Source organism: Coffea arabica, chromosome 2e (assembly GCF_036785885.1).
Source record: "Coffea arabica cultivar ET-39 chromosome 2e, Coffea Arabica ET-39 HiFi, whole genome shotgun sequence".
NCBI classification, from domain to species: Eukaryota; Viridiplantae; Streptophyta; class Magnoliopsida; order Gentianales; family Rubiaceae; genus Coffea; species Coffea arabica.
Genome location: NC_092313.1, coordinates 400,133 through 425,610, shown reverse-complemented (window position 1 = coordinate 425,610; position 25,478 = coordinate 400,133). Strand labels below are relative to the sequence as shown.

Below are 25,478 nucleotides of genomic sequence, written 5' to 3'. Positions count from 1 at the left end.
TTTTCAGTGGAGCTTGGGTGTAAAGTGCCTATAAACATATTTCGGGGTGTATTGTGCAACGGCTATAAAAATTCATGGGGTTTTCTGCATTTAACCCTAAAATTAATCTACGTTTTGATGGTAGTACCGTTAACGCAGGACAAGTTCAGCCCCCGGGCTCGTCATCTATCAGAGAAGGAGCAGGGACGAAAACCGGCCCCAGAAACTTTCTGAGAATCTTGAAAACCCTAAATCCCGGAAATTTAAAAGGAAAAAAAAAAGAAGTAAAATCCCCCAGCAGTTACGCTGCCTACTCTCCTCCGCCTTTTTCAGCAGTCAGTAGACGGCAAGTCAAGTCGGTTCGGGAGGGAGTAGTGACTGAGGGACTAAGTGAGGTTGGGAGCATATAACAGTGAAGTAGACTATGGGAATACCGGCATTCTATCGGTGGCTAGCAGAACGATACCCGCGCTCAGTTGTCGACGTTCCAATTGATACCACCGCTCCAAACCCTAACGGCCTCGAGTTCGATAACCTCTATCTGGACATGAATGGAATCATCCATCCCTGCTTTCATCCCGATGGATTGGTATCATAAAGACCAGACAAAATTACTGCTCGATATTTTTCTTACAAATGAACTGCTTCTCTAGTTTTTGTTGAACGGCTTTGTTTCGTAATAAATGATGCGGTATTCGTGAACTTCCTTCACAGCCTGCTCCGGAGACTTATGACCAAGTATTTAAGGCGGTATTCAAGTACATTGACAGATTATTCTCCATGATTAGGCCGCGCAAACTTTTTTACATGGCAATTGGTACGTCCATTCCCGTCTATTGCTAACTTATGCTGAAATCAACATCTCCAGCTTTATATTTCTTTCTTTTGTCTGCATTTACTGTTTCGTTTACTACTAGGTGGAGTTTGAGTTTACAACTCTTTTCTAAGTGCTTCATTAGGACGCCACTTGGATTGTTAGTCTCACTCAAACATTCCCAACGTTAATCTCTCAGATGGTGTGGCACCGCGTGCCAAGATGAATCAACAGCGGGCAAGACGGTTCAGAGCTGCTAAAGATGCGGCAGATGAAGTCTGTATTTTTTTTTTTTTTTTGGGTAGCGGGGCTTCTGCAGATGTTATCATTCCACCATTTCGTCTTTTGTTTTGCCCCTGTACTTTTATTCTGTTTCCAACATAACTAATAGGCTGGAATTTGATTATGATCAGGCATCTAAAACAGAGACATTGAAAGGGGTCCATGTGCCAGAAGGAGAGGATTTTGGAAATAAAAAGCTGGATTCTAATATAATTACTCCTGGAACTGAATTCATGCAACTCTTGTCATCTGCACTTCGATATTATGTACACTTGAAGATGAACTCCGTCTCCGGTTGGCGAGGAATCAAGGCATTTTTCGGTTCAATTTCTAGGACTTTGATTTGTTGTTCCTTTTGGACCGGTCTAAAAACACACAGACTCTCTCTCTCTCTCTCTCTCTCTCTCACGCACACATACACATCCCTCCCCCTCCACAAATGTAATACCATATGACTATGCTGATCTTTTTTAGGTTATTCTGTCTGATGCTAGTGTGCCTGGTGAAGGGGAACACAAGATTATGTCTTACATCCGTTTGCAAAGAAATTTGCCAGGATTTGATCCAAATACACGACATTGTTTGTATGGATTGGTAAAAATCTTCTCATTAGATTTTTTTTTCTTCTCTGTTTTTGATGTTAGGTTTATGTACTTTCCTGTCTTTTGCCTATCGATGTAAAAAAATTAGACAAAAGTTGGTAAACACTCTAAATTTTGCTATGAAAACCTTCCAGAAACCTTTATGCATTGTGATGGATTTATTGGAGGTGACTTGATCTAAATGTGCCTACTTTTCTTCTAATTTCTTTAGGATGCAGACCTGATAATGCTTGCATTGGCTGCACATGAAATCCATTTTTCTATTTTGAGAGAGGTATAAGTTTAGGGGATTGTATTTGATCCCTCTTCTTTAATTAAGTCTTGGCTGGTGGTTTATAGTTGTCTGGAAGTTATAATGAGTTCATTATTTTTATGCACGGTGTAGGATGTCCGCAAAGCTCTGCCTAAGGACAAAAACCAAAGACAAGAAATGGTGAAGCCAATGCAAGGGGAAGGATATCTTAGGGATTTTGAAGCCTTTATATCAAGACAAAGATTTCAGGTAACAGTCATATTACCCATTCACTGTCATGACATGATTTTGGTTGATGGCCTCTGTAGAATTTGGTTTTATATTTGGTGCATGAGTTTAGCAACGTTATCTTGAGTGAAGTGATCAGCAAAAACTTTATTAAGGTACTGATACTATTTTCATGATGGTAGTAATTGTACCATCTTATACAAATTAAAAGAGGCTCTGGCAATGAAGAATTTCATCAATTATGGTTGTAAGAGACCTGGCACTTGTAGGTTGATTATCATTTAAATGGAATTACTGAAATCCTTCATTGCAATTACACTTTATTTCACGGTTCCTGTATGAAACTAAGGTAATTGTTGGATTAGAGAAAAGTTAGTGCAAATTGTTGCACTGTGCATCATGTAATGTTTTTGTTCTAGGTTAGGTTCCTTCTTTTACACACTTAATGGTTTATATGCTCTTTGATTGAATTGCCATTCTAAGAAATTTAGGAGTAAAAAGATAAGATCTGCAGTTGATGCAAGGATATTTCTTTAAAAAGCATCATTGATTCGATCTTACAACCTTGGTTGTTAAATTAATGCATGATTTTTTTTTCAACTGTTTTTGCAATTTCTTCTCAACTTTAGGATGGCACTTGTTACAGTAAGTTGTTAGAATAAGTTGTTGCCTTTGACAAGTCACTTACGTAGTAGTGTATGTGTGTAATGCCATGCCATTCTTTACTATATTTTTATCATTGTCAGCTCTATGTTGGGTGTACGATTTCTCTATGCATTTTGTGCTTTGGCTGGGGCTATGCTTCACTTGACTCTCACTACTGATAATTATGCCAATAGATGCCTATTGATTGAACACATTCACTAATTATTTCCTTCTCCTTGTTGGATATTTATTTTTGCAATCACATAGTACGGGTCTCTCTTCAAGAGTGTTAGAATCTTTGTGAATCTGATGTAAGATGTACAAGTTGATCATACATTAACATCTTCCACCCAACAAATTTGTTTCTGATAATTTGGAACTTTCAGCACTTTGTTTCCTTCTTCTATCCATGTGTCTTCATCCATTTCTTCTTGACAAAGCATCTATTTTTTTGCTGTTGGTTCACTGGCAGATGAAATGGTGCAAAATTGAAATCTGTAACCTGATTGTTGTGTTTCTATCTTTGAACATAGTAGTGATCAGAGATAATGTAGCAAATGATTTTGTAACTACTGGTTCTTCTTTTTCAGTTTCTCCACATTTGGGTACTCAGGGACTACTTAGCACATGAGTTGCAAATACCGGATGCAACAGTGAAAGTTGACCTGGACCGACTCATAGATGATTTTGTATTCATGTGTCTGTTTGTTGGTAATGATTTTTTACCACATGTGCCATCGCTGGAAATATCAGAGGTTGGTATATGCATTCAGTCCACGTGGCAAATTGCAATATTGGGTTGTGTGTGAAACAAAAATTTTGAGGCAACGGGTTCACAATGTTTTTCAATTTAAGATTAATCGGGCATGCTAAATATTCAGTCCCTTTTCTTTTGAAGTATCACTAATCCATGGCGTGTTCTATTTCTTTTAGGGGGCAATTGATTTGCTCATGTTGGTGTACAAGAAAGAGTTCACTCAAATGGGTGGTTATCTTACTAATTCTTGTGAGGTAGTCTTAAAAGTTTATTCTGCTGCATTTCATTCATTTATAGGAGCTTCAGTCAATTTTATTCATGATGCCTAATGGTTTAGTTAACCATTGGATATGTTAGTTTTCAAGCCAATTTATTATTATGCTTAACCTTGACAGCTCATGTTTGCATGAGATTGAGAGGAACAAGGTTTTCCTGCTTTCTGGGCTCAACCTGTTCAGAGTTCAAGTGCATAATTCTTGCAGCTGGATCAAAAGCTATATTTCAACTTCCTTTGTTCGTTGACAGTTTCAACAAAACTGCAGTTGATTTTGTTTTCTATCTTTTATGTACTGAGAAATGAATGAGGATCGTATTCCTGGCATTTAAAATACAAAACACTTTTCCATGCATTATTTTTCATCTCCTGTTAAACTCTGCCCTCCTTTGATAAATGCAAAATTTTTTTTGTGCTTTTATTTCAGAAAGATCTTAAAGTTTTTGATCTGGAATTTCTTACCGTTTTATTCCTCTCTTTATTGGTTTCTTGCTCTCTGCTAGTCAAACAGTAATTTCATTTTCGTTTTATATACTTGGTCCTTTGCTTGCTGTTTGAATCGACTTGTCTCATACTTATGCATTGACTACTGTGATATGTGACTAGCATTTTTCAGCTCTCATAAAGATTGATTCTGTCAAGCTATTCTTATTCTTTGTTGTCAAATTTTACTGATTTGATTTTATGAAGCCCTGTAGTCTTCCCCCCTTTTTAGCTCCTTCACTTCAAGTGCAATCTCTACTCATTATGCTAGCCGCAGCCGCAACTCTGCACTCCCAATATATTGTGCTATGATCGTTTTTCAAGACCTTTGTTCTTTGCTTCAGTAACCTGTATATTGGATTGCATAGGTTGATTTGGAGCGGGTGGAGCATTTTGTAAAAGCAGTTGGAGCACATGAGAATGCCATATTCAGGAAACGTGCACAGGTAACATTTGTTACTTAGTTTTATCAGGCTTCTTAAGTTTTAGGACATGTTCTTTTTGGTTGGTTAATATTTCATGCTGGATAGTATCAGGTGACTTTTATTTTTCTCTATTGTGACTTGATTTCATTTTAATGTTGGTTAAAGGTGAAAATCATATCTATTTGCTGTTTCATTGGCTTGCACATGAATATTCTACTTGCTTTGTATTGTCTATTGTGTGATCTACATATAATCATGTTGTAATTTTCTTTTGCCAGGCACAAAAAGCATGGGATATAAACTTGAAACGTTGTTCAGTTAAACTGATATTCAGTTTGAAGTTTCGACTGAAATTTACTAGTCTTTGCGTTGTTTGATCGTAATTGTACCCTCTTATGCTGGTTTCTTCATCAGTCTAGAGCCATGGAAGTTCAGAGTACAACAGACCATTTTTGTACCGAAACCAGATTTGCAGTTGACAAGGTTGCTCCTCTTCCATGTGTTTCTTATTCTTCCCATCTTATATTTGGCTGTAATTATGTAGACCAAGTCTCAACTGTTTTTCTCTGCAAAACTCCTAATGGATATTTGTTTTGCAGGTCAAATTAGGAGAAGAGGGATGGAAGGAAAGATATTATATTGAAAAATTTGAGGTTCAAAATGATGAAGAGTATGGAAAAATACAAAGGCATGCGGTAAGGAGATATTGCTGCCGTGCCAATACCATTAGGTCTATGGCTTTCAAACTTTGCTCTGCCCCTTAATTGCACGTTTTATGCTATTTGCTGTTGATTCTATTTCTTAGGTTCTCTTGATGACTCTCACTTGCATGCGTTTTCTTTTTCTAATTGACTTTGTATGTGAATTCTTCTTGTTTTCTACTCCTCTATTTCTTTTTCTCTTTGCAATCAGCTATAACTTGGTGAGGGATATTGTCTCTCTCTTGATTTATATTTTCACTATAGATTTATCTTTATTTACCTCAAGCTCGTGTCACAGTAATCCTAGTTATTTTTGGACCTCTAGTTAATCTTTCTATTTTATTTCTTTGCTCTTTCAAATGTTTCTTATTGAGCTCTATTTGATGTAGGTCTTCAAATATGTCGAAGGAATTTCTTGGGTCATGCATTATTACTACCAAGGAGTTTGCTCTTGGCAATGGTTTGTACTGAATTTGACTAGTAGCTGAGTCATTAAAGAACATAATAATATTAAAGTAATTCATACAAAATAGGATCCAGAGAACCCTGATTGCAGAAACTGAATTTGAGGCATTGTTTATGATCTTTATTTTCAATATATGATGTTCTTACATTGTTCTGACAAACTTTGTTGCGCTGAATTGTATTTTAGAAGGTGTATTTTTCTGAAAATTTTGTGTAACTTAGAAACATAATTTAGTTCCAATTTGCAGGTTTTATCCTTATCACTATGCTCCATTTGCATCAGATTTCCATTGTCTTCACCAGCTCGAAATAAAGTTCAATCTTGGTAAACCGTTTAAGCCTTTTGATCAGTTAATGGCAGTTCTCCCTGCTGCAAGGTTTAGAACCTAACTTATTGTCTCATGTGTACATGGACTAATAACCTTTCAGATTTAGCATTTGACTTCTTGAACATTTAGTGCGCAGGCACTCCCATTCTTTTACAGAAAGTTAATGACAGATCCATCATCTCCTATTTTGGACTTCTACCCAAGGGGTACGGTGATTGTACCATAAATCTTTTTCGCATGATTACTGTTCCTTGTGCTAAACTGATTGGAGGTTATGTCTCGCAGATTTTGAACTTGACATTAACGGAAAAAGACATGCTTGGCAGGTATGGTTTAGTAAATTGCTTTACTTCTAAATTATGAAAATTTCTTAGCTATTTTACTTTCATGCTGAACAGGTGTTATTCTGGAATTGATCAATGGCTTAATGTAGGTCTTTTATCTTTCTGTGCCTTTGCATAAAATATTTGCTGATATGTTGTTATACTATGAATTGTATGCTATCCTTAGGTTCATGTTCGGGTTAATAAGGAGCATATTTCATTGTCATGTATAGAACTGTACTTGATGTATTCTGGTCGTGCGCTTAATTTGATACCTGTAAATTGTGGTGCGAGTTGTTATCTGCTTATAATAGTCAAAACTGTGTTTGAGTTTTCATTATTTAACCTTTGGATTCTAGTTTGCTTCTTACTAGCCCGTCCATTAGGATCTAAAAGGTGATGTTAATCCTGAATGTCATTTAGCCTTCATCTCACCTCTAAGTGGGAGCAAAAGTAAAGGGAAAGAAAGAGAAGATAGCATTGCATGAGACCCTAAAATTGAATTTACAGTTTCAGAATAGCTGATTTTTATGGGACTGAGACCTGTGCAGTTGAATGTGTAAAATGCGCCTGAATAAACCTTATGAACAGCTGTACACAGATCTTCTCTAATTGAACAATTTTGTAGGGCAGCTTGATTTTACTTAGTTGTCCTCATGATTTGGCAGGCGGTGTGTAAATTACCATTCATCAACGAGTTATGCCTTCTCGCAGAGATTGAAAAAGCTGAACATACTTTGACAGTAAGTTCTGATCTGTATATACTGTATACAAGTAGTGTTGTAACCAGTACGAAGTTGCGTTGACAGAAAGGCAGCATTATTGTTGATTAAAACATTTTCACCCATACAAAGCGGTGATTGCATTGTTATGTGATGTAATTTTTTCTGTGTTATTCTGCATATGAATATGTTTGAGCATTCTCAGTTACCTGTATGTTCTCTAAAAATGCTGAATAATATTTTTCTGATCTAGGATGAAGAAAAACGAAGAAACAGTTTGGGTCTTGATCTACTATTTGTTCACACATCGCATCCTTTGGCTGCTAAGATCTTTTCCTTCTGCAAGCGCAACAAATATAACCCAAAATTGCCCAAGGCTAAAGTGAAAAGAAAAATTAACCCCGAATTCAGGTAAAAAATCATCAGCGAACAGCTTACTGATGAAACCAATAACTACAATTATTTTGTGTGTGCGTGTTTCTCTTTTTCAATGTGGGACGGAGGAAGTTATCCTCAGATTAGGGACTGCCTCAAATGTAGTTAGATTACCCTTAATAGCTTTATGCTTCAGCACTATGACTTTTCCCTGTGGCACCAGATTTTCTGTGGATGATGCTGATACTGGAAGAATCTTAGAAAGCAAGGCACAGGATTAAATACTCCATATGGCATTGCAAGTATATATTCTGGGTTGATAGGCCGACATGTTCTATTGCTTCATCAGAAGCCATTTAACCAGTTCAGAAATTTTAAATTTGATATGCACCTACCTAGTGCTAGTAACTTGATTATGAACATCTTCCCCAATTCTTTTAATTTTTAACACTTTTCTAATGTTTTCACATCAATATTTTGCTGTGTACTTGCTTTCTTGTCAATTGGCACCTTTATCTTGTCTGAAATATTTTCTGGATTCTGGAAGCCAGGTGGATGACAACATAAATGTTTTGTCAAACTTTCCCAAGGGTTTAAAATGTCTAGATTTTTTTATAAATCATGCACATGTTGTTTTATCATTTAAATTCTTATCTTCTATCCTGGGACAATATCTGCAGATCATTCATGTTCTGCATATGAATGCCCACAATCATAAAGATACTTCATTTCACTTTAGTAACTGATATTTTTGTGCAGTGACGGAATGAATGGATACACGTACATCTCTGATACGCCTATACAACCTGTAGCCATCTATTCACCACTTGACAACACGGAGCTGATAACAAATAATGAAGTCGTGTATGTAAACTTTTGAATATGGTAATCAGAAAAGTAGAGTTCAGCAATCAGCATTACTATGTAGATATCTCATGTTGGGCACCTTTTTCCCTTTTCCCAGGTCTGTCTTCTACAAACCCCCATCATTTCATCCTCACATAGCAAAAATCCCTAAAGGAGTGATAAGGCTTGGGAAGGTATGAAACGCGCTTTTATGGCAGTAAGCCTCTGTGCTTTACATTTTACTTGCTTAGTAGTTGCCAAATCTAAATCTTACTTCATACTGTTGAACCTGCATTATAATGAAACAATAAAAGCTTTTATTTCATTCTCTAGCATAGCTTACAGGTTCAACTATCAAAATTGTGTTATCATTTGTTTGTGACCCTACTGGTTTGCCTGTGCATGTGAATGACTTAATCAGATAAAGAAGGTAGTTCTGTATGGTAAATTTTTATTGCTTGGTGAGTTCTTCCCTATAAGACTGCTTTCATGAATCTGTACAAAAATTCATGATTCAAGAGAGAAAACCACCAGTGAGTGTTGAATTGGCTATGGCAGACTTCAGTTAATTGTTATCATATATGAGAATTTCTGACACGAAATAACAAACTATCAAAGGTATTACTTCTCTTTCTATGAAAAGCGCATCAAGCAGATTGCATACCATCGGAAGATAACATTTTTTTACTACTATAAATTTTGTATCTTCATCTTTAATTATATGCTGTTTCTTAAGATTTTGGCTTGCTTAACACGCGAGTTATACTTGAATCAGTCTGTGGGCGAGCATGATATCCAGCCTCCTCCTATCCTGTGGCATGAGAAGACATCAATTGTTCGACACAGGTTTTCTCAAAGGTGAGACTGCAGCTACATCTCTAATTCCCAAACTCTCCTCCACTCCCCCCCCCCCCCCCCCCACAAAAAAAAATCAAAAAAAAAAAAAGGCTCCCCCAGTCTCTCTCTCTCTCCCTCCCACTCTCACACAAGAATGTTTATTTAAAGTGTATATAGTCATTTCAGCAAGAAATCGTTCAGTTATGATGCCGATTTGTCCATTCATGGAATTTGTACTTCATATAGCATATAAAAATTTGAAGACTCTTCCCCCGAAAAAAAAAAGAACCATAAACTGGAGTTGGGGAGGTTGAAGAGAAGTTGGGATATACATTCACCGTGAGAAATTAGATAGACGGGGTACAATTACTGATTAGCACTGTCTTTTTTGGTATGCTACGATAAACAAATAAAATGAGCTACGTAGATGTTCATCTTATTGCTGTAATATTACTGCCTAGAGGAGTAGCAAACATCCGGGACTTTTATTAGATGCGTGATTGTGTTCGTTTTACATCTTTATCCAATTGTCAAATTATTTTTTCCCCTTTGAAGGTGCATTCCCCCAAGGGCGGTCTCAGGGCCTTGCCTTGCGAAGATGGCTCGTCAGCTTGTATCACAGAACTGTGTAACAAAGCTGCATGATGCGGATGGAGACCATGGTAAAGTCAGCAAGGCCAAACGGAATTGGTCTCATGACAAAATGAAGAACCGGAAGATAAAGAATGGAGGTAAAAGGAGAAAAGTCAATAAAGCCTAGTGCTGCAGCTATACTTGAAGCCTAGAGTCAGCTTAGAGTCTCAAGAAGGGGCCTGTTATCCTAATTTTTTACAAGAGCTCAGATCTGCCAGAATGGGCTTTGAGCTTTGGGATGGGTTGGCCAGAAAGGAGCATTTATTGGACTGAGTTCAAAAATGGATTACTCTCGTGGGTGGGATTGTTGTATCATGTCGTCAGTATCGAGTATTTCCTCCTTTCTAACGTGTGAGGGATGCAGCTCCATCTTCTTGTTCTTCTTCGGTAATTTGAATTTCTCCTTTTTCTGCATATGCTGTTAGTAAAGATTAGTTCAGCAAAGGCTTTAGTTGGGGTGTAAGCCAGTCCCTGATGCTACTCATACCACATTCGTTTATTTGTTCATGCAAGGCTGCGAGTTGAGTTGAGTACTAAATCTGTTTTCAGAACCCAAATTTGGCAAAGTACTAAAAAAATTAGTGAGGGGAAATATAATAATTAATTTGGGTTGATAGGGAAATTGTGAGTAATTACTGCATACAAGTACGGGAACTTGGGTTGAGATTGGAGGAAGCCATCGCAAAGAGCCTGGGTCTAAACAAGGAGTGTATCAAGAAGGTGTTAGGGTTGTCCGTTGGGGTCATCGCAGAGGGCCTAGGTCTAGACAAGGAGTGTACCCCAACACCTTGATGCACTCCTTGTCTAGACCTAGGCTCTTTGGGATGGCTTCCTCCAATCTCAGTCCAAGTTTCCGTACTTGTATGCAGTAATTACTCACCATTTCTCTATCAATCCAAATTAATTATTATATTTCCCCTCACTAATTTTTTTAGTACTTTCCCTATCAACCTGTTTTCAGTACTTTGCGCTCATAACTGCCGAATTCTCCTAATTTTAGCAAGTGGAGTACAAGAAGTCCAATACTACAAGTCCTTTCCATTCTCAGATATTATGATGATGGGTTCGTTGTTTGTGTTTGTGTTTGGATTACATTTTTTATGGAAAATTACTGTAGCAATTTGATGTATGTGAAAGAAAAAGATAATAGAGAAATGTGATCACGAAAAACGATGTAATTTTTCGATGGAACCGGCAATCCAAACAAGAGTATTTGAATAAACGATGGGTCTGCGTAGAAGATTTTGGAACCCTCGTCTCTGCTGCTGATGTATTTTAACCTTCCATTTGTTCCAGAACCCTCGTCTCTGCTGCTGCTTATTCTTGAACCCAAAAAACAAAATAACAATAATAATAGCATTCTTTCAGTCTTAAATGTGCCAATTTTGTGCAGCACAAGCAAGAAAACATATAGAGAGACTAGGCGACAGATATGAGACAATGATGGAAGCAATAACGAAGGGAAAGGTTATCATCATCTTCTGCTGACGCTCCTTGGCTATATTAGTAGTAATAGTATTAGGGGAACATCGAATCCTAATTTGGTAGCAATAACTCTGAGAACCGGTGAATTTTGGGGCGGAGCAACTCTTTTGAGTGGGGCAGAGGCATAGCCTATCAGCAGGAGGAGTTGGGCAGTTGAAGGTTTTGATGACGTACTTTCGGAGGAGTGAAAGGGAATGAAAAAACTCCAGCCGTCATCATCACTTTCCCAGTCACCGGCGGCTAGCTAATGCCCCAGCAGTGTTGTCGCATTTAGTTTTCCCCAAGCGACATGCTTCTGCCGCTTCGCTTGCTCTCCTACTTGCTCTTTCTTTTTGCTCCATTCGGTCGTATTCTATTCTTCCCTTTTGCCGTCCACAAACAGATTGTTGGTTACTAGCGGGAGTCATTTCTCTCAAGATACTGTGTATTTGCTTAGTAGCTATCTATTAGATTTTGTAGATAAACTGCACTCATTTTGACATTGATGATGCTATAACAAGAAGACAGTCCTGTTTGTGGGCTTGCGGTTGCGGCGGCGTTGTGTGGTGTGTACCCAATTTCGCAACATAACCGCCGCAAAATCATGTACCAGTAGTAGGCTAGTAGGGTGTAAGAACAAGTAAAAAGAAACTATTATGTTGCAAAATCTACAAGCTTCTTTTTAAACTAAAGTAATCGCAGATGTGATTTATGATTACTATGGTAGTATAATTCTTGCACGCTATCTTCCGTAAGGCCTCCAATCAGAGGGTTGCAACACTTTTCTGTTCCCCAATCTATTTGGATCTCAACTAATCACCACCCCAATTTCCTCCTCAGACCGCTTAGACAGATCTTGTGCTTAACAAGCAACCTGATCTGGAAATTCAGCAATCCCCTTCGTTCTGCAAAACAAATAAAGCAAAGCGTCTGCTTAGTTTCCACCCAGTTGCACCTTGATCAACCATTGTGGGGAAAAAGCTTAGGTACTTGATGACTCAAACGCGCAAGCCACTCAGCACGATTCTCAAACTTACGCAAGCCGTGCTCACTCTAGGCATTGTGCCGAACCAATTTCACACCCTTGCTCGCTTCTATTTGAGCACCAACCCAAAAGAACGACTCAGATGCATTTAAGAAGCCTTCTCCAGGAATTTAATGGCTCCTTGGTTTCTGTTGGATCAACTGGTTCTTTGAACTTTGCCTTCTCACTGAGTTCCTCAAATGAGTGTACGATGTTTTGAAGCCTGGCAACAAACTCAATCAACGAGGAAGTAAATGTTGCCAATGACAATGCACTTGCACTTTCATGTGTCCTTACTTCACGTCCATTGAGAATGGTATCACCAAGGACTGAGAGTCGTGAAGGCCACATTGTCTGCTGTCGTAGCGTATCTTCTGAGGAACCCCACTGAGAAGCAGAGAGATTGGTGCCTGGGTTTGGGTTCTGTGAATTCCAATTTCGCAATGTCTGAGCTGAGGTTAGATTGAGATTTGTTTCACTGATGGAGTTTATGACTTGTGGCTTATTTTCATTGTCTTTTAGTTCTTGTAGTTGCTCTGGATCTTCAAATTTACTTGGTCGTTTGCCACTTTCCCAGCTCTCAGCTTTGACCAGTAGGTAAGATTTCTGGTCAATTAACATCTGTAACTCCTCCGCAGCCTCATGCACTTCATCAAGTAGGTCTCCAGGGCTTAGTTTTTCCATCTTTTCTACTTTGTCTCCAAGTTGCCGTAACACTTTGGCACCTGCAGTCCCAACCCTCTGAATCTCATTCCTGAAAGCCTGTCGCAGTTCTGCTGAAGCCTGAAAAAGAAAAGAAAGAAAAAAAGATCTTTCACAGGCGTAGTAGAATAAGATATGTATACTTTTCATTGCCATGAAAAGAAAGGAGCATGAGCAGATAAGGGTGTGCAAGTAGCATGCAAGAACCAAAGGCATGAAACTGTGTAAACAACCAGTACATGAGTCGTAGAAAAATGATTAATAATCATCAGGTTCTGGCTTAAAAGTTGCACACAGATTGCCATCACGTGATCAGAAAGTTTTCAGGCATTTAGAGTTAGTTTCAGACCTCTCTCTAATTATGTCCAATCTACAGTAGACCAAGGTATCCTTTGTGTAGAAGGCTCACAAATAATATAAAGCCATGAAACCATATCAGGTCTTGCATTTTTGAACCACCTAAGCTTTTAAGACACTCGAATAGCATGCTAATTCCTTTAAGCAAATTGAAAGGCCTTGTAAAAGATGCAGGGACAACAGAAAATTTATGATGAACTGATCCTTCTATACTTAAGCTTAGTCCTAAAAGAGGCACATAGAATCAGACGTCATGACTATGGATTACAATTCAAACTACATGTAAAAGCAGAGACTTGAAAAAAATTCATTGCATCCAACTTTCTTAAAAAGGTAAGATAGATAAAACAAGACACTCTTGGCACCTAGGAAAGCAAATCAAATCCAAGCAAATCATTATCCAGAAGTTCAGGTAACAAGGACATTGCTGAATAAGTGCAAAACTAGCGTTTTGAAAGAAATCTGCCATCTATTTAGATAAGAACAATATCTACTAGTGCAAAAGACTTCTTGGAAAACCCTCAAACAGAAAAGGAGCCTAAGTGCAGCTATAATGCTGAGCCAAGTGACAATTAGAATTGCTCCTTTTGAGTCACAAAAAGAATGGATGTTGAGACAAGAACATATGTTTACGGGAAAACTCCAGAAAGACTATTTTATGCAAAGCCAAATTAAGTAACGTAAATTTGAAGTTAAAAGCATCATTGTCTACTAACGATGAAAAAAGTTTGAATTATGATCAAAGTAGAAGACCTTCAACTATTAGAATGTACAAAACTTAACAAAACAGAGAAAACAAGGAAAGAAAGAAAAGAAGAGTTTCTTTTCTGAAAAAAAAAAAAAAAGGAACACAGCACAGTATGAGTATTTGGATTGCTTCAAGCTGCCTTCTACTATTGAAAGAAAAATAGAAATTCACGCCTTTCCTTTTACTGGTTAATAAAAAAATAAAAACAAAACCTTCCTTTTCTTAAGGGCACTTGTCCAAAATTGAAGCATCTCATTCAGTACTAGAGCTTCTTTTGTTTCATTGTTTGTAAGGGGCCTTTTCTTTCATTTGTTGTTCCCATGAGGCTAATTTATCACATGATTTCTAGGTAAAAGTAGGGGTGTAAACAACCCTAATCAAGCCCAACACCCCAGTGTTCAAGCTTGTTTGATTATTTTAACAAGCTTGAAATTTTGTTGAATAGTTTATTTATTTGCCGAACCAAGCTTGAATAGCCAGATTCTAGTCAAGCTCGAGTAGCTTAAAATTTTTACATATAAAATCTAATTTTATACTAATTGAACCAAGCTCGAGCCGAATTTGAAAGTTTATTGAACATAAAACACTGTTCAAACTTGGCTTGACTAGTTGGCGAACTAAACTCAATCAAGCTCTTACAAAGCCAAGTTCGATTCGAATATCGAGTGACTTGGTTCATCCTTCAACTCTAGCTAAAAGGGTTCTCCTACCTTATGATTTTTAGTTGTAACAAATATTTCCTTATCTTGTCACAAGGAGGTCTCAATTTGTTATCTAACTATACAAAAGGTTACATCCGTAACACCTCCAGAGAAACCAAAGCCTACTGGGACCTGGGTTACTTAGGTATCATTTCAAGTATATAACAGAAGGCAAGTGAAACAGAGGAGTTGATGCAGGATTGAGGTTCTTGTAGGCGTCTGAGGGCATCAATCTCCTTAAGCACAGGCATGGCTGGCTCTAGCTAGCCCAAAAAAAAAAAGTGAAAAGAGACAAGAATCACCTGTATCTCTGAAAGTATACAACCATGCATTGCCATGACCATAAATGCACAATGCCTTAATGCACCACTAACTTTAACATATTCACTCCAAGGATAGTTGAACATTCTGTATGGACCATGAGGCGGTTCCCAAACTGCAAAAGCCAACTGCAGAAGGAAATGCTTAAGTTACAACCATCGTCCCTTTGAATAAATAATCATTAAAGAGAGAAAGAAAAAGAAGTAACTGTAAAATAGGCATACCAGAGACTCTTCTTTGCTGGAGGACTCTAAGGCAGCTCTGATTCCACTGTACATCGGATCATCAGAAGCCTGGAAGACTAGAATTTTCGATGGTATCCTTTCATATTCAACACATTGCAGATATCCGTGGACACAGCCTACAGAAAGGCTTGCAGGTACAAGTGAAGCATATCATCTCAAATGCACAAACCTCAAGTAATTTTTAAGTTTTGCGGGACAAAAAATTGTTGGAAAGGGCAATAAAAACCTCACCTTCCAAAGAAGTGGCAACATTCCTAAAATTCTTCACCACCAACTTGTGCAAATCCTCACCAGCCCAAATGGGGTAAACACATACGTTGACAATCAGACAAACACCAGCTCCGACAGCAATGAGCAGCAATCGAGAAACAGCAGTTTGCACAAAGTGTGAAGTCCCAGAGACCAGAACGATGCAATAAGTCAACAGGAACACCCGGAACCCGTATTCGTACTGTTTCATTGCTGGGAACAATTTCAAGTAGCTTGCACAGAACCCTAGAGTCCATTTAGACAATTTTAAGGAAGTGGCAGTAGGAAGCAAAAATACTGACGACGTCTAAAGAAGAAGTATTTGTTTGTAGGGATGGTTGGCATTACCTGCTGAAGGAAATGGTGGCAATTTTTTTTTTTTTTTTTTTTTTAAGAGTAATACAGACGGACAATAAGTGGGGAAAGGATGAAACCTGCAATGAAGATGCTGAAGACGACTATAACTTCTTGAAATTTGCCAGCTAAGGCAGATAACTCAGCAATTCCCAGAGCTAATGCTCCAGCAGATAAAGTCCCCAAGGCACGATTGAATCCCTTGTTTAATGTGGCCCCTGCACATGATTGAAGTAATATTGAACAAACGCTTTGGGCAAATACAAGTGCAGACGATAGCGTCACTGTATCAATTACCGAAATTTTCAAGTTACTAAAGACGATCCAATTACAGATTCTGCTGCTACAATCTTTTTTGATTATATATATATATATATATATATAGAGTACTCCATATAATATCAGAAGAAGACTACTGATAAAGTTTGCAACGGAATCAAACACTAGAAGGATAGGGGAAAAGAAAAGGAAGGAGGAGGAGGGGTACCAATGCTGAATTCAAAGACGACAACGACAGTGAGGATAGCCCAGATGGAATGCTGTCCGATGTAACTGAGGGGTTCCTTGAAGAAGATGAGAATTGTGACGAAGGAGAGAGCCAGCCCCATTTTAAGTGCAAATATGATCTTTCTGGGATCGGAACGACCAATTTCGCAGGCTTTGACCCAAACTTGTTTACCATAGTTGCAGATTTTGGGAATTTCATCTGCTAGCCAATGAAAAGCCCGAAGACACGCTCCTCCTGCTCTTCGTCGTCGTCCTCCTCCTCCGATCCCTGATCCCACTTGTGAATATTCGTCCTCTCCTTCTTCTTCTTTGCGGGGTATGAGCAATCTTTCTTTGCTTCTCTCCGCGAAGCTATGCCTTAAAGATCCAATACTGCCAGCCATTCAATCAAACCCAAAAAAAAAAAGAAAGAAAGAAAGAAGGAAGACGAAGAAGATCAAGAGAAGAAGAGAAGGGGCAGTTGGGTTGGAGAGTTGTTCACGGAAACAAGCCTCGGGGTTCCATTCCATCCAACTCACACATTATTATCGCGTCTCATCTTTCTTCTTCTTTTTTTCTTCTTTTTTTTGTTAACTTCGATTCTCAAATTACGATTATAGCAAATTACGACTGCTTATTATGGAAAGCTAAAAATGAATTAATACTCGTCAAGTGTTGTATTGTAGATTTGTAGCGCTGCTGTAGTCAGTCCAGTCCAGTCCAGTACAGTACTACTAATACTAGTATTTTTATTAATTAATTCAATAATTCTCTGTAATTAATAATATGTGGTGGGTCCCACTTAAGTTAGAGAGAGGGAGTCTTGAAAGTCCGTTAACGATAACGACAGTCTCCCGCCTCCTCCTCAGGGCCCACTTTTGTCACATGTCTCCAATCGAAGTTGAGGTGGTTGAAAGTCCGTTAACACAGATACTAGTTGTTGGAACTTGGAATGCTGCTGCTACTACTTTCTTCTTCACACACACACACACACACACACACACACACTGCTATATTATTATTATTATTATTATTATTGTGATAACTAGTACATTTATTGTTTACAGTAGTATTTGATCTAAAATAGATCCAATAAAATACTAAAGCAACAAATACATATAAGCTCTGATACAATCACCCGAGACCCAAAAAAAATTATTGAAACCTGTGGCCAAAACTCAATTCCATCCATAGGACCAGGATATCCCAAAAGTAACCATTTTCTGCCCACCATCACCAGACCACTCATTGTTTTCATCTGGTATCAAGAAAGATTGATCCAAGATTAGATTAGACTTTTACAAGTCTTTTTTTGTCTACCACCAAGATTGATCCAATTACGAAAAAGCGCAACATATTGAAACATACATACAGAGGCGCCACTGCAGCAGCTTGGAGAATTTTTTTTGTTTGCATCCTGAACTAAACGTCACAGAAAGCACGAAGCTAATTCAAATAGACATCACCGCTATTGAAGCAGTCAGGCTACAGTAATCAGCTGACATCTAGGACCAACGATATGGATGCAGTTTTGTGATCAGATCCATAAACCTATTAAATCACCATTTAAGTCTTCAATTTCATACACTCAAACTGACAAATATAACAGCTCCTATTGGTAATCCAAAACACAAAGTCCAACAATCAAACTGCCAGGCAAAAATTGCCTCTCAGCATCAGCTGATACTCAAACTATTTCTTCTCTTCCTTCTCAGCCTCCGCAGCCTTCTTCAACCTAGCACCAATATGGCGCTCATTCGTCCTCTCCAATCGCAGCTTGTCGTAGGCCTTAAATGACTTCATCTCTTCTGTTACCTTCACAAGCTCCACCCATGGTTTCTCACGAACAATGGGCAAGTAAGCACCTTGCACTTGTGTGGCTGTCGCCAACTCCTCAGGAGCAGAATCACCAGCCTGCAACCAAGGAAGCTTAATAAAGTAGCCAAAGATGAAGTTTGAAACCTTAAAAGAAAATTGGGTAGCTCAGTCTAACCTTGAATTTACGAGCTCGTCTTGGGAAAACAACCAACTTGGCCTTGTATGTCTTGAGTCGCTGAACATTAGCCTGAAAACCCTCCAAGGACCTGTTTTTCCGCCGATGATCAACTGAAACACCAATAGTTGGTCCAAGTTTCTTAGGAATTCCAGCAGCCTATTGCATTGTCAAGCAGATAAGAATTAGTAGAACTCATGCACGGCCTGACACTCAAAACATACGAGTATGTGAACATAATTGATCGAAATAATCAAGGAAATTCACCTTGAGCTCCTCAAGAGTAAAGCCTCTACCAAAATATACGAGTAATTGAACATAATTGATTGAAATAATCAAGGAAATTCACCTTGAGCTCCTCAAGAGTAAAGCCTCTACCAGCTCTGACTTTCATATTGTACTTCAATGTCTGCCCATGGACAATAGGACGAAGAGGACCAGCTGTGGGCCTGGGGAAGATTTTCGCAGCCTTCTTCTGCCTAGCTGTCAAACAGATGATCAAAAATCAGACATCAATTGCAAAGTAAATACAGACCACAACTTCGGCGAAAAGCAACTACTGAACAAAAACTTGACCATTGGAAAGGAACACTGAAAATGACAATGAACTGCTTACCATTTCTTCTCCTGGTCTTGCGTGCAGGTTGGTTAAACCACGTCTTCACATAATTCTGCCAGTGCTTCCTGAAGTGCCCACTAGGCACAACATTATTGTGCTTAACCATGAGTTATCTACAGATAAAAGCAAATTTTGGAACTTAAAAATATAATTAAAAAAAATTGGCCAATATTAACCAAACAACGGAGTTCTTTTAGTAAATAAAGAGCAACTTTGAGAAACACATATTTACTAGTATAGCATACCAGCCCACATGAATTACAGGCGAGGACAAGTATCTAATTTTCCCATCCTACTACAATTAAGCCATAGTTTGCCAGCAGCAGACAGGCATAAAGCAAGCATAATGCAGAAGATCCCCAAGCCGCAGTTTGAAAGTAAAACAGAAATGACACTTATGACGCACAAATCAATTGTGTTCTGCTGTCAGTCAATAGTTTTCAGGTAGCAGAAAGGCATACAGCAAACGTTATGCAGAAGATTCATAAGCTGTAGCTCCAAGTAGACCAGAAATGGGGCACATGACCCAAAAATCCATTTGTATGTACAAGCTGACCATCACAAGACGAACAAACTTCAAAAACAACAAATGATGATTGGAAAAAAGAAACTCTAAAAACCTAGTAACACAGAAAAACAAGAGACGCCAACCAAGTATCATGCAGCAAACAATCACAAAAACTCCTTGACATATTTGCATTGCAGACATCATAACTTGAGAGTAGTGGCCACAGGATCTTCATGGAGATGTAAACAACAAAATCTAACAGACTTACTTTTGAAAAAAAAAAAGGAAGAAACCTCTGATATCCCCCAACAGCAGTTGAATAATCAATAATATATACCAAGAATGACAGAAACTTAACCCCATGCAACAAGAGTAAAAATGGAGGCCGACAAATGGGTGTCAAAAAATAAATAAATAAATAAAGGGAACCAGATGGAGTAGGTAAACAACAAGAGAGTATGTCCTTAAACCATGAAAGAGCCCGAATCTAGTCGTAAACTGCAACTACTATTAAATAGTAACTAAAACTTTTCAATTAACGACTGTAAAGGCATTAACCTAACATCGTATTAACCTAACAGAGTCTTTTTCTCTACCTTTTTTCTTTTATCTAATCAAATAGAGCCGGCAGAGGCAATTTCCAACATTTCCGCAAATGATATTCCTGAGCGTACTCTCTGTGCGTGTGTGTAAAGGCACGTTCTCCGGTTAAATCAAAAAAAAAAAAATCACGACAAATTAAGTGAGTAAATACGCATCACATGAAAATACAAATTTCACTGGCGTAACATGACGGAAATAATGATTCCAAAGAAAAATGAAGGGAAAAGGCGTATTAAGAAGACTAGCAAAGCTATGTGCAGATGGAGCCTCTTTTCTTCTTCTTCTTTTTTTTTTTTTAAGAAAGGTATAAAAATCTAACGGCGGCGAAGAGAGGAGATTTTAAAAGCACAACTCACAAATGGAGAAAGATCCCTTTGCTTCCGTGCTGCGACTTCCTGCTTCTCCTCTTCCTCTTCCTCTTCCTCTTCCTCTTCCTCCTCCACCTCCTGCCCCTGCTCCTCCCTCCGGAACTTCTTAGATTGCCGTTTTATATTATCTCATCAAAAACCCTACTAACCAATTGTACGGGCTTTGTGTGGCTTATTTGTTTCTTTGGGCCGAGACCCAACTCGTCAATAGAGGAGTTGTTCTAATTATCCAAATCTCCGGGACCAACATCTAGAGGGGCAAAATGGGTAGGATGGGCGGAATTTATTTGGATTTGAGATGAGGTCTAGACTTTGCACTATAACTTACTGTAGAAGTTATAGGAAAAATTTTTGAAGTGTATAAATTTTTTGATATTTTGAAGTGTATAATTTAAACACTTTGAAAAGTTTTTTGAGGTTCTTATAGATAAAATTATTTAAAAACTTATAAAAGACAAACTTGGCTAAAAATTTCTTTGCCAAACAAGCCCCTAGTAATTTGGGTTTAGACCCAACCTTATTTACATGTGATTTGGGACTAATTTGGGCGAAATCACTCTGGAATGAGTTTATATTGATAAGTATAGCCCCTGTATTCTTTTTTAAGTCTTTTTTCTTTATATAACTTTTTTTTATTTATTAAATTTCTTTTAGTCTTACTGTGATTTATATTTTCCTAAATTTTTTTCCTCAAAATTTTATTTATTTATTTTCTATGTATATATATTTTTAAAAAAAATTTTGATTTCCAATGTTGAGAAAAAAATAAGCCCTATAAAACTTAAAAGAACTTATATTTATGAGTATAAAAAATGGCGTTTGAAACTATGAGCTATCATAAAACTATCAATAATGAACAAAGTATTTTCTAATAAGATCAGAGATCAATGACTTCTATATTACTCCCACTATTCATTTTGATTAGTGTTCTATTAGAAAAAAAAAAAAAGAGTTCAAAACCATTTACACGTATAAAAGAACCATCACCAACCCTGTTTAGGCCATCATTTGTCCTTGTAACACCTTCGTGGGAATGGACAACTAGTGGTGGGCTCGCATGGACGCGAGATCTTAAGTTGGACCAATTAATTTCCCTGCCTCCAGCATGCGGGCGCTAGACGCGACTAGTTATTTGACCCAGCCTCTATGGCTGGGGCTAGACACCGTATCTTCTCGATCTTGAACAGCATAGTAAAGGTGTTTAAATGAAAATAATAATAATAATAATTTACTACTATTAACGGGAACAAAAATCAAGTTTATCTCTTTTCTTTTTTTTCTTTTTTTTTTAGTGTAAGCGAGATAACTCGTACCCGAGACTTCTTGCTTACACTCCCTCCTCCCGTACCACCCAACCCAACCCTCCCCCAGTTTATCTCTTGAATACTCACTAAAAATTAAGTTTAAATATATATTTATTTTTAAAAGTAAATTTTATATACATTAACAATATATACACTATCATGACGCATGTACAAATGTTAAATTTTAGATTCCAATTTTATATAGTTTGAACCACATAAATATAAATGAATGAACCAAATCAACTCATTATCTATCAATTAAATGAATTTAATTAAATATCTATTTAGACCCATTTAAAGCTAATGAGACAGGTTTGAACAAATTATTAGTAGGCAATTTTGAATAAATCAACATAACTGAGTTATGATTGACACCGCCAACAAGCTCTACGGCTACCTTATGATCTTATGAACACAGAAAAGGCAAGTCTCGCTTGAACAAATTATTAGTAGGCAATTTTGGATAAATCAACATAACTGAGTTATGATTGACACCGCCAAGCGCTACGGCTACCTTACGATCTTATGAACACATAAAAAGGCAAGTCTCACACATAGATACTAATAACGCGTAACACATCAAGACAAAGGTAAGCTAATTTCAAGCTTCTACAGTCCCTTCAGCGTCCTCTGGTCTTCTACACATCACGAGAGGAAGGACTATTGAGATACATATAGGTTCTTTTGCAACTCAAGGCTGCGGTGGCGGCTTCTCCAAATCCTCAAGGGGGCGGAAAAATGCCTTCTGCTCCAGCACAGAGCCTTCAGGTGCATTAACATCCGAGGTGTGGAGACCGCGCTCCCCACAAGCTACAGGGTTCTGCTCGGTGGACGGGCCAAACACCCCGGTTTGAGGGTGTGGAGCCCAGTACTCCTCCGACTGTGGTTGGATTACATCGTCTGGTACTGCAGTTGAAGTAACGTGTTCCTCCGGGTTCTTGTCATACACTGATCCGTGAACGGCCCTCCTGCATATATCCAAATTTCCATTGAGGACGCCGAGTTCCCATGACATGGATATCAAAGGTCAAACAAAATTACTCTGTAACTTGCTAAAATGACCAAATTAACAGACGGAAAACTATTTTTACACATCAAAACCTTGCACAAACTTGTAAGAACAAGTGATTCTCTTACACCACAGTAGAACCAAAGGGTATGTATGTTAATGGCCCTTGCATTCAAGGCCAGCGAAAAAGATCATGAGAACATCAAAAGGTAGCTAGCAGCTTCATCTAATGCAATATTAGACAACGCTAGAGACAGCAAATTGATAGGCAGCAGCAGCAGCAGCAGCAGCAGCAGCAGCTACAATGACAATCGTCTACACAGCAAGTTCATTACGGACAGAAACAGAAGTATTTTCAACCCAGACTATAAAATAATAAGAAGGTGCTCTTTAGTTATACAAGAGCACGTCACCATTGTTTGTAACAAAGGTAGTGAATCTCGAACCACTTGTACGTCGCTCATAAATCAAAGAAAGGAAGCAGAAAGTAACATTCAAGTACTTATGGTATACCTGCAAGGCATCTCAATATTTAGAAACAAATCGGCCCTTAGTTGGCTGTCAGGAAGCCAATAATAAAATCAAGAGTTAAAACATGAAATCAACAACACAACCTCTTTAGCATCAGGAAAATAAAAGAACAACCATTTAGATCTACATTCCTCTTCCTAATTAAATAGTGAAATGGTAGGAGCAGTGATTTTCGTACGGAGAAATGGGTGAAACCGCCTAGGCAAGGATACAACTTCTCAGCAACCACAACCCCCCTAATGATGTCCTAGTTGGGCAACACACCTACCCCTAAGGCAATTACCGTAGTATACGTTTTCAAGTGCTGGCTAAGATTGTGTTAACTTAACGACCACCTTGCTTGGTGCCAAAGATGAAGGAATAAAAATTGAAGATGATCATTCACCACTATAAAGTGGATGGGTTACCGGGGAGGGGAAAAAGTAAGACAGGGGCTTCCAGTTACAATAAAAATCAACTTCGGGACATTATCAATCAGATATCTATAATAACATTACTAATTAACCCGAATATCGGGTTAATAAATTTTCCTCAGCAGTCCCCTATCTAACATAGCAACTTAACCTCGCCCTTGTTTGACCTTTGACACGTCAGCTACAAACCAGTCCTTATCCAAATTCCAGAGAATTGGACCATTCTAGTACGGAACGAGGTTTTTTAAAAAAATACTTTTATTTAGTTATTTATTTATTTTCTGCTTTTAAACAAAACTGTCCGGGCCCGGTAGTAATATTAGACTACTCCAACTAATAGTAAATTAGACTACTCTAACTAATGTTGTTGACAGCTATATTAAATACTGTCACGAAATTCAGATGAAAACCAAAACAAGAATTATTTTCCCAAATCAATGGTCTAAAGGAACATTTTCATTACTTAATTGGTAGGAAAAACGACGGCTAAACTGGAGGATGACACCCAAAAAGAAAAAAATTTTTACGTCGCAAAATTATTTACTAATAATACTCCACTATAGTATAACTCACAAGATTGGACAATCCGACAAGAAAGAAATAAAAAGCGAAGCAAGAAAATTTTGCTGAAAAGGTGATCCATATATCAGCTAAAAAGACCAACCAGACAAGATATTTGATGATCGCTTAGGCGCCAGAAAAAAGAATATCCTGCTTTTCTTTTTCATTTTTTGCACCCAAAAAAAAATAAAACGAAGAAAGGCAAGGAGCAGGTAGGTAGGATGGTTGTAGGTAATAAGATCATGGGGGAAATCTCGGTATAAGAAGACTCCATTCCACCAGTTTTAACGTTTTATTCTTGCGGAGGAGTTATTTATCTTGAAATTTGGGGCTTGAGCTAAAAGGTGAAGATGCTCCAAGTCTTCAGAAATGGGTTTTGCAGGAAACACTACTAAAAGGCAAGAATAAAGAACACAGCTAACTGACACATAGTAGTAACAGTTTATACTACTGTAAACTCAATCGGCTGAAAAGCTTTTAAGGGCCCAAAAAGCATTTGCAGAATATAGTACAAGTATGTGAAAATAGGGGAAGGCAGAAAGAGTTGTGAGAGAGAGAGAGAGAGAGTTACCTAAGCAGGAAGTAGGAGGAGGAAGGAGAGAGAGAGGAGGAGGACTTGATCTGGCTCACAAATCGATTACCGATGCTGGCCAGTCTCCGGGTAGTAGTCTGCAAATAGCCGGCCATACAATTCCCGGAGTTGATTGCTCTGCGGGAGTATAGAAAGGATGTGAGAGATTGAGAATGAAGTAAAAGGGAAACACGGAGCTGTGAACACAACGATGGAAATGGAAGGAGAGACCTTTTATAGAGAGAGAATTTTGGTGGCGTGAGTGGGGAGTAGGTGACAGGCGAAGGCGGTGATGTAAATTATAAAAGCCTTTAGATTTAGGCTAAAGGGATTTTATCTGGGGTTAATCACCATGACAACTTCCTCTCACTTTA

The 25,478-nt window shown here is 38.1% G+C and overlaps 3 protein-coding genes and 1 pseudogene across 3 annotated transcripts; 1 reads left to right on the top strand and 3 right to left on the bottom strand.

The window, feature by feature from the left end:
* Window positions 1–124: 124 nt before the first annotated feature.
* On the top strand, window positions 125–10,511 carry LOC113729822 (5'-3' exoribonuclease 4-like; annotated as a pseudogene).
* Window positions 10,512–11,909: 1,398 nt separating this feature from the next.
* Window positions 11,910–17,247, bottom strand: LOC113729823 (aluminum-activated malate transporter 4). Its single transcript, XM_027254081.2, has 6 exons — window positions 16,626–17,247; window positions 16,219–16,356; window positions 15,767–16,030; window positions 15,515–15,651; window positions 15,272–15,418; window positions 11,910–13,244 (listed from the first exon to the last, which is right to left on the bottom strand). Exons 1-6 carry the CDS (start codon window positions 17,026–17,028, stop codon window positions 12,561–12,563), a joined length of 1,773 nt encoding a protein of 590 aa, XP_027109882.1. The 5' UTR covers window positions 17,029–17,247; the 3' UTR covers window positions 11,910–12,560.
* A 769-nt stretch (window positions 17,248–18,016) lies between these two features.
* LOC113729821 (large ribosomal subunit protein eL13z-like) lies at window positions 18,017–20,862 on the bottom strand. Its single transcript, XM_027254079.2, has 5 exons — window positions 20,704–20,862; window positions 19,234–19,349; window positions 18,967–19,100; window positions 18,618–18,776; window positions 18,017–18,538 (listed from the first exon to the last, which is right to left on the bottom strand). The coding sequence occupies exons 2-5, from the start codon at window positions 19,340–19,342 to the stop codon at window positions 18,317–18,319; spliced, it is 624 nt and encodes a 207-aa protein (XP_027109880.1). The 5' UTR covers window positions 19,343–19,349; window positions 20,704–20,862; the 3' UTR covers window positions 18,017–18,316.
* A 1,591-nt stretch (window positions 20,863–22,453) lies between these two features.
* LOC113729820 (late embryogenesis abundant protein At5g17165) lies at window positions 22,454–25,478 on the bottom strand. Its single transcript, XM_027254074.2, has 3 exons — window positions 25,336–25,478; window positions 25,105–25,242; window positions 22,454–22,987 (listed from the first exon to the last, which is right to left on the bottom strand). The coding sequence occupies exons 2-3, from the start codon at window positions 25,218–25,220 to the stop codon at window positions 22,711–22,713; spliced, it is 393 nt and encodes a 130-aa protein (XP_027109875.1). The 5' UTR covers window positions 25,221–25,242; window positions 25,336–25,478; the 3' UTR covers window positions 22,454–22,710.

Bases quoted from the DNA above. Each gene is read 5' to 3' on its own strand.
- LOC113729820 (XM_027254074.2), bottom strand. From the start codon at position 25,220: ATGGCCGGCTATTTGCAGACTACTACCCGGAGACTGGCCAGCATCGGT. The intron at 22,988-25,104 runs GTAACTCTCTCT...GGATATATGCAG, and splicing joins TCCTCCTACTTCCTGCTTAG to GAGGGCCGTTCACGGATCAG.
- LOC113729821 (XM_027254079.2), bottom strand. From the start codon at position 19,342: ATGGTTAAGCACAATAATGTTGTGCCTAGTGGGCACTTCAGGAAGCAC. The intron at 19,101-19,233 runs GTAAGCAGTTCA...TCTGTTTGACAG, and splicing joins CAAGACCAGGAGAAGAAATG to CTAGGCAGAAGAAGGCTGCG. The intron at 18,539-18,617 runs GTTAGACTGAGC...CCTTGGTTGCAG, and splicing joins GACGAGCTCGTAAATTCAAG to GCTGGTGATTCTGCTCCTGA.
- LOC113729823 (XM_027254081.2), bottom strand. From the start codon at position 17,028: ATGGCTGGCAGTATTGGATCTTTAAGGCATAGCTTCGCGGAGAGAAGC. The intron at 15,419-15,514 runs GTATGCCTATTT...TTCCTTCTGCAG, and splicing joins CCAGCAAAGAAGAGTCTCTG to TTGGCTTTTGCAGTTTGGGA. The intron at 13,245-15,271 runs GTGATTCTTGTC...TTTCTTTTTCAG, and splicing joins GTATACTTTCAGAGATACAG to GCTTCAGCAGAACTGCGACA.